Source organism: Vicugna pacos, chromosome 6 (genome assembly GCF_048564905.1).
Source record: "Vicugna pacos chromosome 6, VicPac4, whole genome shotgun sequence".
Lineage (NCBI taxonomy): Eukaryota > Metazoa > Chordata > Mammalia > Artiodactyla > Camelidae > Vicugna > Vicugna pacos.
In genome coordinates this window covers 84,125,774-84,139,386 of record NC_132992.1, presented here as the reverse complement: position 1 = coordinate 84,139,386, position 13,613 = coordinate 84,125,774, and the positions used below count along the sequence as shown (strand labels likewise).

The 13,613-nt window shown below is 50.6% G+C and overlaps 1 protein-coding gene across 7 annotated transcripts in view; it reads right to left on the bottom strand.

Annotated features, from left to right (window-relative positions):
* DGLUCY (D-glutamate cyclase) overlaps positions 1 to 13,613 on the bottom strand; it is a 120,107-nt gene that overhangs the window by 40,392 nt on the left and 66,102 nt on the right. For 5 of the 7 annotated variants that reach the window (XM_031679335.2, XM_015242623.3, XM_072963596.1 and 2 more), the window contains 3 exons: positions 8,126 to 8,258; positions 3,935 to 4,088; positions 2,018 to 2,216 (listed from right to left, as the gene is read on the bottom strand). In XM_031679335.2, coding sequence (XP_031535195.2) covers positions 2,018 to 2,216; positions 3,935 to 4,088; positions 8,126 to 8,231 — 459 coding nt within the window. In that variant the 5' untranslated portion in view covers positions 8,232 to 8,258. Of the gene's footprint in view, positions 1 to 2,017; positions 2,217 to 3,934; positions 4,089 to 6,318; positions 6,628 to 8,125; positions 8,259 to 13,613 lie in introns of those variants that run through there. The other 2 variants (XM_072963595.1, XM_072963597.1) reach the window with 2 other exon arrangements.

Below are 13,613 nucleotides of genomic sequence, written 5' to 3'. Positions count from 1 at the left end.
CAAACCCATCACTGGAATTTGGAAGTAGTGATCAATATATAGCACATTTGTGAGTTATCAGGAAGGATTACAATGGAACATGAAAATATCTTTTGATTTCTTTGGGCAGCCACATAGTCACAGGGTCTGCTGGCATGACGTTTTTACACTGCATTCAAAATGGAAGGAAATGCTTATTTTCAGTTTGAGGCTAGGAAAATCAAAATGTACTTTTTTTCCCATCTAATTTCATGGACCCTCTGAATTTTCTCCACAGACCGACTCGAGGGGACCATGGACCGCAGCGAACCACAAACGAAGGCCTCTGGGAGAATCAGAGGCAGGATCCCTGGGGTCTCCTCTGCCTCATGAGTCCACTCAGGGGATGCAGGCCTGTGCCCCGAGCCCACAGAGCCTCGCCTCACTCCTCTTGCTTCTGTGAAAGCTGCCAGGATGACCTGTGTGACTTTGACTAGCGATGTTTTTTCTCCCCGCTGGATGGTTTCTGGTCCCTGCAGTGGGGCTTATGAAGGAGGTAGGACATGGCCAGGAGGCTAATGCCCTGAGGCAGTCTGGGCGGCTGCCCGCAGGGCTTGCTGTTAGCAACCTGTCAGCAGCAGCACGAAACCTTGGTGTGCCTGCCAGTTTGGTGTCGAATAACAGCACTTGAGAGGGGGCACATGCCAGGACGCTCACAGAGGACAGGCCGTGCTCCCCCAGGCTGAGGCGCCTCCTTCTGGGGGTGCACTTCAGCCCTCAAGGCCGCCAGCTGAACCCAAGATGCCTGCCTGGGGTCAAGGCGCAGAGGCGTCAGTGGTTGACAGAAAGCCGCCTGCTCACCACCGGGGGCCCCGAGGTGTGGAAAACCCAGGGCTCTGCTGAGCACTTACTGTGGGCAGTGATGGGCACCTCTGTGCAAAGCATCTTGTAATTGTCACACCCCCTCTAGGGGCATTTTATAGATGGGAGCCAGGGGTCCTGGGTTCCAGCCTGGTTTGGGGACTTGGGCAAGCCTCCTTCCCTCTCGAGCCTTGGTTTCTGCATCTTAAATGAAAGGCTGCACACACAAGCCCTGAGATCCTCCCAGCTCCTACCTGCTACAAGCGGAGGTGTGTGCCAGGGCCAGCCCTGCCCCCGCCCTGCCTGGGGCCCCTCCACAGCTGCGGTCCCGCCCCCACCCTTCCGGACCTTCAAAAAAACCGCTGGGGCACACGTTTCACACATGAAAAGCAGCACACGCTGTGGGCAGCCTTGTTTCTCCTCAGAGGCAGCTTGGGCCCCTCTGGCAGGAGCCCAAACCAAACATGTTTTAATAAACGTTCTGGAGCCCTAGACAAAATCTCCCCGAGTCCTCCCTACAGGAACCCCGGGGCAGGCTGCCGACACTGGCTGACCATGCACCCCGCAGGGTAAATTCTCAGACGTCGCACAAATGTCCCAGGAGGGGTCGGTGGAAGGAGGGATCTGGTTCTCTCCCTGTGACAAGCAGTGGCTGGAATAAAACCTCAGAGTCCCCAGAGTGGGCTCATCCCAGGAGAGGCCGCCACCTCCGACCAAGAACATGACCCAGCTTTCCTGACAGAGACATAACCCAGCAGCTAACGGCCTGGCCGAGGCTCTGCCACAGATCCCTGGGCATTTACCCAGCCAGATGCATTCTGCTCGATGCCAGGGAGCTTCTTCCAAAATCTCACTGAGATGCCCTAGTTTAAAGGAGCCAGACAAATTCCAAACAGGTTGGGTTTACACAGCACAATGATCTACCCAAGAGGGCTTGACTCACGTTCTGAAGGGCACACTGGGCACTCACAGCCACCCCAGAGGTAGGCAGGAGAGAGGCTGGTGATCCCATTTTCCAGGTGAGAAAACAAGCTCGGAGAGGTTCACCACTTGTCCTGGGCTGCACAGCTAGAAAACGGCTGAGCTGAGGCCAGAGCTTTAGTCCCCTACCTCCTGGGCCAACGTTCTCCCCACAGCAGGAAAATACAAAATGACTCCTGCTTTCAAGTCATCCTGCCCCTGTGGGTAGCGTCCCTACCTTGTATGCACCCACGTGGCCATGGTCAGCTGCGTTCCTTCCAGGGAGCCCTGCTTCCTCCAAGGAGCCTTCCAGGGAGAAGCTGCGGCCCAGGAGGAAGGCCACCATGTCCTTCAGCTGCTCCGAGCACTCCTCCAGCGAGGTCAGGCTGCCCACGCAGGTGCCAAACTCGTGTTTCCAGAACTGGGGACAGCCCATCCTGGGGACACAAGGGAAAGCTCACTGGCCCCCAGACTCAGCATGCTCTCTGACAACGCATTTTTAAAACGGGCTAGGGAGAGCAAAGAGGACGTCTGGGGCTGAAATTTCAGGCACCAACACTGAGGGAGGGAACACGATTTTGAGCAGGTGGCCTTGCTAGCATCCTTCAAATCTTGCCAGACTGGAAACCTTTAAATCAGCATGAATATAATGTGGCCCCTGTCCCCACCCTATTATATTTCCTGTAACCTCAACCAGAGACCAGCCAAACCAGCAAGGCAAAAACAAAGGCATCCACTCTGCCATGGAGGCAGGGCCCCAGACAAAAGGGAGGGACAGAGGGCATGTGTCTCAGGGAAGCTCTCAGTTCTAGCAGTTGAAAGGCCTTTCTCTTTCCTTAGAGAAATTCTCTTGCAGGATTGAAAGACTTTGGTTATAAGCCTAGTCTTCATTCACTCCAAAACCATTTTGCTGAGTCGGTCCTCCATACCTGGCACAGGCCAGGTGACAGCCTATAGTTATGGAGCTGACACCAGCCAGCCTTTAAGAAGCTTGAAATCCTATACTGGCAGGTGAGAGTGCATTGAAATCAGATGCTTGCAATACAGAGCAGTGAGTGTTAACAGTCTGGGTAGAGGAGTGACTCAGGGAAGGGAGAAATCCATTCTTTGCCACAAATAGGGAGGTGCTGGAGCTGGGTCCTGAAGGATGAATAGGAGTTCACCATTGGACAAGGAAGATAGCACATCCTAGGCAGAGGGAGCAATGTGTGAACAGCACAGAGGCGTCAAGCCCTATGACACATTGGGGGATCTGCTCTAGGAGCCCCTTAGGTGGCAGCATGGGAGGGACTAGAGAAGAGGCAAAGGGGCTGACCTCGGGCCCAGGCAGGGGCTCCGAAGGACCCTCCCACCCCTGGAGTACACAGAGGATAACAGAAGAATGTTCCTGGGAAGGTTTCTCTCTGAGGAGAAGGCTGGGGATGACTGGAGTGTCAGGGGTCGGGGAGACACTGATTGGGGGCCTGGTCACTTACAGGTCCTCATCGGGCTAAGGTAGAAGCCATGGGAAGGCACTGAAGAACTTTAAACGGGGAAGTCACGCGATCAGATGTAGCGTTAGAAAAAGTCACTCCAGTGGGAGAGCAGATGATGGGGTGGGCCAGGGGAGTAGGAGAGGGTCAGAGTGGGCCGAGGAGGACAGTTACGAGGTCCTAAGAGTTTAGGAGAGCGATGCGAGCCCGAGCCAGCATGGTGGGAGAAATGTGGGCTCCCTGGAGTGCTATTACAGAGGCAGAATCAGTAAGGCCATTTATTCCATATGTTAGATTTAAAAGCATGAAAGAACATACATGACAGTATCAACAATGTCTATCTCTGGGTGTTGGTAATGCAGATGGTTTTATTTTCTTCTTAATCCTGTGCAGCCAGGTTTCTAGCTTGGGTGATGATGTGGATGGATGGCAGTGCCAGGGGGATTTGTCCAGGGCTGGACTTTCTTGGTGCTCGCAGAGATTTTTCCCAGGGCAGGCAAAGGGAACAGGTGTAGGAGTGGGAACTTGAGGAGGGCAGCACCTTCCTGAGCCACAGTCATGACTGGGGCTGCATGCCAGGCATGGTGGTCCCCGAGGCAGGACAAAGAGTTTCCTGGTGACAGACACCTGGCTGCAGCATCTGGCCACTCCTCAGCTTTCACTCCCAAGCCCAGGCATTTTACCTGGTGTCTGGAACAGCGCCCAGGGCAGGCAAGGTCCACTTGCCTGGCTCGCTTCGGCCCAGCAGGGTCAGAGGGCCACTGTTGGCCTGGCAGAACTTTTCAAAGGCCAGAGCAAGGGACCTGGGCAGGACCACCACGCTGGCTGGCTGGAGCCCTGGGTTTGGTGAGAGAAGGACAAAGGCATGGTCAGTTCCTTCTTATAGAGCCTTTTTAATTTAACTTTTTTATGGAAGCGTAACATACACACAGAAAAATGCATGTTAGTTTACAGCTTTATGAACTTTCACGAAAGGAAGACACTCTTGGAACCAGCATCCTGGTCAAGCAACAGTGTTATCAGCATCCCAGAACCCCCTCATGCCCCGCCTTCCAGTCCTCACCCTCCCACGCTCCCCACAACAGCAGCCACTGCCAGACATCTGGCAGCACAGGTTGTTTTTGCCTGTTCTTCACACATGTCCTTCATGTAATGGGATCGTGGTATTTGTGAGTTTTGAGTCTAGCTTCCTTCACTCCCCAGTCTGTTTGGGAGCTCCATCCATAGAGCTGCATTTAACAATAGTTGGTTTCTTCTCCTGATGTGTGGTAAATTCATTATTACAACATATTTACCCCAAACTATTGCTGATGGACATCTGAATGGCTTCCAGTGTAGGTTACTACAAATGGTGCTGCCGCGAACTGTTCAGAATGTGCGCTTTGGGCACCCATGTGTCTGGCTCTGTTTGGTACACACCTTCGATTGCAGGAAACACACTTGTTCCGATTTAGTAAATGCTACTAAGCAGTGTCCAAAGTGGTTGCACCGATCTGCGCTCCTGCCGGCGGGGTGTGAGCTCTGGGCTGCTCTGTACCGTCTCTGACACTCGGTCCTGCCTGCCTTTCTCATTCCAGCCATTCCGGCAGACAGGTGTGTAGTGGCCTCGCCCTGACGAGTAATGCGGATGAGTGCCTTTTTATGTGTTTTAGTGGCCATTCGGGTATCATTTTTGGGAAAGAAACTCTTCACGTCCTTTATTTGGGCAGGTTCATAACTGAGCAGGCTCCAGAATCCCTGACTTCCCTCCAAAGAGACAGTCTCACCGGAGCCACAGAGGAAGCCATGTGCACGCCACAACCTCATCTGGGGGGCAACCCACCAGCCTCAGTAGTGGGAAGTTCTTTGGCTTTGAGGGCAAACAAACCCGGGTTTGAATCCCGATTTTGCCCCTGGCCAGTGGTGTGACTCTGGGCTTGGTTTCCCCACGGATAAAGCGGCATAAATCACACCCACTTCAAAGAGAACTCCGTGAGTCCTTTCCCGTCTGTAAACTACCTAACACGTGAGTGTTCAGGAAGTAGGAGCTGGAGTTACATTCACTCAAGGAATCTTGTACAGACCTTTAAAATTACAGTTCAGAAGAAATATTTAATGGTATTAAAAAATGTTTGGGATGTATCATCAAAGGAACAGTACCAGGTAACCAAACAGTATGTTCAGCATATTTTCCTTTTGAAAGAAGAGAAGAGAAAGAACTAGAAGGAGATACATCGACATGTTAATCATGTATTCCCAGTGACAGGATTGTGGGTGATTTCAATTTTCTTCTTTGTGCTTTCTTCAATATTCTAAAATCTATGCAATAAATAGGTATTATTCTGTATCGGGAGGAAAAACAAGAAAATTTTGTGTTTCAAAAAAGGGGACTATTTCCTTAAAAAAAAGATCACCCCAAAGAAAAATATAATTATACTCTTTTGAAGAAATAACCTTGGTGACAAATCTCCTAAATGCCAGATTTGCTCTAGCAACATGTGGACATTTATTTTCTGCAATAATATTTGTCAGTTAATATTTCCCGAGTGCTATTATGTGCCAGGCTCCCTGTGCTGAGTAATTTATATGTGCAATCATCTGCATTTTATACAAGAGGAGGATAAGGCTCACAGAGTTGGAGTGACCTTCTCAGGGCTCCCCGCTGGGACGTGGATTCAAGGTTACATGCTGGGTTACATGCTGGGACAGCAAGGATTCAAGTCTCAGACAGGTGACCTCTGAGTCCTCCTCGGGTCACCACAGGGCTGGGGGCACAGGCCTCCCTAGCATGAGTCCACCACCCTCTCCGGGATGGTGTAGTGAGGCAGGTGTGACCCTCTGCGGGGAAAAGACTAGGACTGGCTTCTGCTCTAAGAGCCTGGAACTCATTATCTCAAACCCTGCAATGCCTGCCAACGCTACAGACTTTCCAAAGGAGGACCAACTGCACACCCCCAGCCGCAAGCCCAGGGAAGCTGGCTACATGTCTCAGGCGAGCCCAGCATGCCTCCAAAAATCATCCGGAGTGAGGAGGGAGGGAATCTTGCCAGCTCAGAGGCCTCCCATTTCCTGGCTACCCCTTTCTTACCTCCAAAGCCTGTTTCAAGAGCAAAATGGATTAATACCATAAATCACGAGGCATTAGGTGCACAAAGCTTCTCCGTCTCCTTAATTAAATGGACTTCAGAAGGCACGGCGTTCTGGTTTTGTTCATCTCCACTTCCGGTCACAGAAAGTCCCCACATTGTTCCCATGAGTAACAGGACGTGGAATAGAGGACTCCGGGGTGTCTTTTTGGAGGGGGCAGTGGACACATGACGGGAGGGACTTCAGGTCTGAAGCAATTCATGCGTCCCCTGAGTCTCTCGGCCTCCAACTAAAGTCACGACAGTGTTTTCTTTGTGGAGAGAAATAAAATGAGTCCTCTGAATCCTTTTACCCAAAAAGCAATGCACCCTCTCCTCCAACCTTTCTAAAAAACGTAATAACAAGAGGAAAACAAAAAAAGCAAAAGCCCTTTAATGTTCCTAATCGGACATGAAGTCCTGGCAGAGCTCATCTCAAGCTGCAGCGTTCCAGCTGCCCCACAGAACGCGCTGCTTTCCTCCCAGAGAAGCCACGACAGACAGCCGCTAACGTGGACCCGGCACCTCACCCATGCCGGCTCCGTGGGGAGGAGCCTGTGATCACTTTCAGTGAACAGGTGAGGCTTCACAAGGTCACACAGCCCGCCCGCAGCTATGGCCAGTAAGGAACCACGCTGGGACTCACACCCAGCCTGTCTGAGCCCCGCTGTCTCAGCACCTCCTTTGAGGTTCCAGTGAGCCTGGCTGAGTTGGTGTTCGCTGGTTCATTCTGTGTGAAGGGTTGTGGTTGACTGTTACTTGCCGACCCTCTATAAAGCACGTTTCCCAGTATTCACCCCGCTGGGAGCCCCTTCCTCCTTGATGGTGGCCTGGGCCATGTGACTTGCTTTGCTAACAGGACACGAGGAGATGTGGTGCAAGCAGAGGCTTGATATGTGCTTGTGCATGAGGGCGCATCTTCTTGGAATATTCTCTCACGGAGGCCTGAGATACTCCGTAAAGAAGTTTGGCTTCCACTGCTGGAGAGACTTCTTACAGTGAGGAATGTGAGGGCTGGTCCCAGCGGTTCCAGCCACCCCAGGGGACACTCCAGACATGTGAGGAGGAAGCCATCTTGGTGGTCCAGCCCCAGCAGACACCACATGGAGCAGAAGAACCACCCAGCTAAGACCAGCCTCAGTGCAGGACTACGGTTGAAACCACTGAGTTTGGGGGTGCTTTGTTATTCCACAATAGAAAACTGGACCCACAAATAGCGACAGAGGCCAGTCTCATAAACGATGAAAACTGTCCTGCTTTAGTCCTTTACTCTGTGCTGCTGCTGATCTCACTGTAAACAGAACAGTCTATCTTTACTGTGAAATTTTGCTGGGACTCGGGTCTGTTTTCTCCTGAGGTCCTTCTAGAGCCCTGGGTGTCACTCCTGGGAGACAGCAGGGAGATGGGTGCTGCCCAGAGAAGAACACCAGTCCAAGGAGGGAGGCTTGAACTGAATCAAAACCAGAATAAAACACAGCGTAAACTGGGGGCACTGTTCCTGGGAGGGAAAACCTTTTCATCACTTGGGGTCACTGGTGGTTCTCCCCGTGGAGCTTGGCGACCAAGCAGAGCTGGATGGTACTAGACTTCACACCCGAGTCTGGTCCAAGGGGCTGACTCCTTCTGGGACGTTAAGCAGTGACCAAATGGAGAACTGCATTCTGCTGTTACTCTCTGTCTCCCATGCAGAAGCCAGAAGTCTCAGGAACTCCTGGGACTTAGCTTTCTGGTATTTCCAGGGAATTTTTTTTAACATCTAGCACCACTCACCTTCAGCTGAGCTGGACATGTTTCTGATGTTTGCGTTCTTCTGTAGAATCAAACTCCTTACGGCAGAGGGAAGGCAGGACTTCCGGAGGAGAGTGAAGGTCATCATGTCACTCTTGACTAGGCCGCAGGGAATCTGGGTGAGGGGACGGAGAGGAGCAGATAAGAAGGCACAGCTCCCTGGGAGGCAGGTGGCAGCTGCGGTATCAGGGCTGCTCCTGGCCCTGTCCCGGGATGGCTGCCATTCAGAGCAAGTGCTCTCCCCACCCGCACCCCTTCCTCTGTCCCCGAAGGCCTCTCCACTCCTCAGAACTAGCTCAGAATCTTCGATCTCTGTGAAGCACCAACAGGCTCGCGCTGGCAGGTGCAGGGCTGCCTTGCCTCCGAAGGACCCAAAGCATTCTCTGAGCCACTGATTTGGACTTTGGAGTTACAGTTGGCTTGAGGTTCTACTTGACTCTGAACCCCCATTCTCTTTCCCAAGGAGACCCCAAGTGCCTAGATGGCAGGGCCACAATTTAGGGCTCTTCCACGGGCCCCACAGCACTTATCACAGCCGAAGCACACAGCACACAACAAACCCACTTAGGAGTTAAGGGAGAAATGCATGACTGCCACGTGCAATCACAAAGCAATTAATAGGCCGGATTTTCCGTCTACGTATGATTTCTGATACTTAGTTTTAGGTCCTAGAAGGTAGACACTTTATGTTTTCTTCTTTATATTGCTGCTCCCACCACTGGTCTAGGCACAGGGTCTTACACAGATTTTTGGTGAATGAATCAATACTATAAATTTTAAAATACAGAGATAGTTTCAAAGCTCCAAGAAATTATGCTCAGAAAGGAATCCTATAAACTGACTTCCTACACTCTAGAAAGAGAGGTGTCAATGTGTCAGCAAAATCTAGGGCTAGAGAGACACACTGTGTTGGTCTCAAAGGCACAGCCCATGTCTTCCTCATCTTCCTCATCATACTACATGCCTAGCATAGTGCCTGGCACAAAGGTGGGAGTTCCTAAGTGTTTGTTGAATGACTGACTGACTGCAGAATGGATGAAAGCAGGATTCAAGGGCAGTGTCGACAGTGAAGGTTCTGGACAAGCTTGATTTTCTACAACTCTTTCTATCTACAAAGAGCCCAATCAGATTCCAAATCACCGATTTCACCTCTAATCTGCTACATAGAAAATCACGTAAACCCCATGGCCATTATGATGAAGAATTTGAGCATGTACAAAATCTCTAACAAACAGAACATAAAACATACTGCCCTGAAAGGGGTAGAGATATATTTTAAACTGACAGCAGGTGCTTTCGGAGCTGCAGGAACACAATGCTGTGGGGGCACAGAGGAGAGAACAGTTGGTCCCTGCAGGCTCGGGCGGGGGTGCTGGGAGGGTCAGGTGAGGTTGGATTCATACCCCAGTTGAAGATCCTGAGGCTTAAAGCAGCTGCTTTGGCAGGTCAAGCCTGTACTTGCCTGTTGGACTGAGAGAGACCGCCTGGGCTCCAGTAGGCCTGACTTCTTAGCCAAGCAGCCAAGGCTCCAGTTAAGGTCCTGGATGTCTGTGGTTCCCTGGAGTCACCGTGGAGGGCTTAGCACCTCAGCCAGGCACTCAGCAAAGATCGAAGAGAGAACTATTTCCTAACCATGTGGGGACAGGGGCCAGACCTCTCTGATAACTGTCCTCACTTGGTATCTGGAGGAGAGAATGAAGTTTACCCCAAACGCTATGACATGGGAGACCCTACAGGTACCTGCTAGGCTTCACCCCCCATTAATACTCTGTAAGGCAGAAGAGGCAAGCTGGGTGCTGTTCTGCAAATAAATTGTACCCAGAAGACCAAAATCTGAGAGTTACTGCCTCTTCTTTCCTTTATTTATTTATTGTTTTAATATAAATTTAAGTAGATCTATGTAATTCCTGTAATAATGTTACTTTCCTAGCCTGGAGATGGATAAGTGCAGCTGGAAGTCCTGCCCTGTGAAATGCATGCTGGGAGTGTGCCAGGCACTTGAATGTCACCTGCCAGGCATGCTGGGGTGGGGGTGAGAAGGCTGAGAACCCCCACCTACTGGGTCATTCCCTTGAAGGCAGGGGCCTAACAGAGCATGAAATACATGCTCATTGGCTCCTGTCAAAGAAATGCTGTCAATATACCAACTGGAGAATGTCCAGTCATAAAATAAATGATAGCACTACAACCACATAGGGGAGACCACGGTGGGCCAGGCACTGTGCTAGGCCCTTCACCCTCATTGATTTACAACCATTGGTTCCTCACCACTGCCCAATAAAGAAGGCACTGCTAATGCCACTATAAACAAGGAAACTGGGGCTCAGGGAGGTCAAAGAAGTTACTTAAAGTCCCATATATAGGAGGTGGTAGAGCCCCAATCCAAAAGCAAGTCTCAGTTCATGCTTGCTTGTTGGATATCTACTCATCGATATCAGTGGGTCTATGTATCCATCCAGCCTCCCATCCACCATGCATCCTAGTAGGAATCACATCCTCAGTGTCTCAGGAACAGTAGGGACCTTCTCCCTTTTCCCCACAAGGTGATTCTGGGGCCAGAGTTCAACCATATTTCTTTGTGGACTGATCCCTGAGCTCAGGCTTCTCAAGGCCTCTGCGCACTCACTGCTGAGTGGCTCAGGTGCTGCACTGCCCAGCGAGGTCTCCCTCTAGGAGTGAGGCAAGATGGGATCCAATCAGTGAGCCTTGATCAGACTCCAAGAAGCCACCTTTCTGCTGTGAGGCCCCTCTTTTCTCTTTGGAGAATAACAAACTATCAATCCCACAAGTATCACTCCCTAGAGGTGGGGGGCCCTTGGACAATCCATTCCTGAGCACAATCTAACCCACCCAAAAACCCCAGTGTGAAAAAAATCTCGTCAATGCCTGTCACAGATGACTGAAATTCTACCATTAGAAAGTCAGTCCTCTGCTTTACCCAAGCAATTCAGTTCTGGGAATGTAACCTCCAGACGTGTTCAAAAAGTGGATGGGATAGTGTGAGTACATGGTAGCACTATTTGTAATAGAAACAACCTAATAGAAATTGATTAAATACATGGAGGACTGGTTAAATAGAGGAGTAGCTAAACTATGGTTACACCCACACCCTACACAGATCATACGTAACTAGAAAAAAGAATGAGTTACTCTGTACCCCTCAAATGAAGCACTCTCCCGAAGATATAAAATGAACAGAGCAAGGTGAAGAATTCTATGCTGAATAACACACACACAACTGGTCAGTTCAAATGCAGATAGACCGGCTCTGGAAAGATGGGGAAGAGCTTGGAATCAGTGGTGGCTGCAGAGTCGGGAGATTGGGCGGATGGGGGCCTGAGCAGGAGCAGCGGCTGCCACATTATTTTATGTGAATGGCGCCCTCTGGAGTTGTGCCACAGCTGGCCCTGGTGGAAGAGGGACTTTCTGCACCTTTGAATAGCACAACATGGAAGTATTACCTAACACAAAAATGGAATTTAATTTAAACATATATTAGGAAGGTAGAATCAGGTCCTTTTTAAAGAAGTAAACATTACAATAAAATAAGTTATTCCTTATACTTCTGAGGATTTGGGTCACTCAGTTTTTTCATTCATTCAGGAAATATTTATTTAGTCCTGACCTTGTGGGGTATGCTGAGTATAGGGAGGTGAGTAAAACAGAACTTATCCCCATTTAAAGGCAAGTATGTCTGGGAGTGTGAACCCCACAGAGACAGTGACAACAGCTACCACTTAGTAAGTGCCTGCTTGGTACCCAGCATCCAGGTCCAGTCCATCACCCATCCAGGCAACAGGCATTGTGGTACAGAGCACAGTTTCGGGAGTAGATGGTCTGGGTTCTGAACCTGCCTCTACACCTAAGAGGGAATCATTGACCCCCTTGAGTCTATTTTTTCATCTGTAAACAGGGACTAATAACAGTATGTTCCTCATTGAGTTATGGTGAGGATTAAATTAGCTGACACTTGTGAGGTTCTCAGAACAATTCCTGGCCGGGCCCATAGTTAGCACCGTGGAGACACTGTGCATGTTTATTGCTCCTCACCCGCCCGGCCCAGCACCTGCTGCAGATACAGCAGGAGTGAGACAGCCCCAGCCATGCTCACAAAGGGTTTACATCCCTGGAGACAGACATTAAACACATAATTACCATTGTGTCTGTCTCCCAGGGAAAGACAGAAAAGTAAATATGTAACTCTGCACATGCTGTTCTGAGCGCTCCTGGGCCAGATGGACTGCAGGTGGAGAAGGAAACGGGGCTGAATCTGAAAGGAAGAGTAGGGCTCGGACTAGCAGAAGGGTGGGGAAGGAGGGTGCTCTCGGCCGGGGCACAGCAGGAGCAAAGGCAGGGAAGCACCTGGAGGGAACCAGCTTCTGGTCCTGCGGAAGCATATGATGCAAGAGAGGAGGTGTGGGAGCAGGGGCTGAGAAGGGGAGCAGAGGCCAGCTCACTAAGGAATTTGGATTTATCCCCAGAGCGATGGGAAATCACAAAGGTTTTCAGCAATCAAGTGACCTGGAAAGACTTGCCTTTTATGAAGATGGTTCTGGCTACAGGTAGGGGATGGACTATGAGGCAGGCAGAGTGGAAGGCTGGCAGACGAGAGAGGAGGCCAGGCCAGAGAGATGAGCATCTAGAAAGTCTCCCTCCCAGAAAAGAACCTTGCAGGAGAGAGGCTGCCTTAGTCTGTCGTGTGCCCTTCTGAACCAGCCAGTGCTCAGCACGCTTCAGGGAGCAGCTGAGGCTGCACCCATGAAGCGGGGGACAAGGGATCACACACACAGGGGTTTTCTATTTCCCTTCAGTTCGGCCAGGATGGGAATTTTGGCAGACTGTTTTATTCCAGCACCTACAACAGTGCCTGGCACACAGAAGCCACCCAGTAAATTTCCACTGTTGATGGGGGGTGGGGTGGGGGAGGGCAGAGCAAGCAGAACGTCCAAAGACAACCAAGATGAGGCAGCCAGGGATGCAGGAGAGAAACCAGGTGGCTCAGCAGCCAAAGAAGCAAGTGTTTCAAGGAGCAATTTGTGGTCATGGAGGTCAAGGAAGATAAAGCCCAGCAGGCATCCACGGGATTTTGTAACCCATGCTCTTTCTCCGTCACTGCCATGATGGAGCCATCACGGCTCTGTTGGCCGAGAAGCACGGGGAGCACCATGTACATGCACAGATCATACTTAGGACCTGACCTTGAGGGGTACAAAAAACAGTAGAAGACACAGCCCATTTCGTTGACATTCACAGTCTAGCCAGGGAGATCTCATTATCCACAACATAGCAATTCCCAGTATTACAAAACTCCATTTCTGGTTTCTGTAGATGTCCCCTGGATCACTTCCCCAGAGTCCTACAACTTGATAATGGAAGCCTGGAATAAGTAGGTGTACAGACCTTGTCTTCACTCGTTAATTTTTGTGGTGGGAGTTGCTCGGTGTTTGCCAAGAGAGTTGCTGGTGGCAGC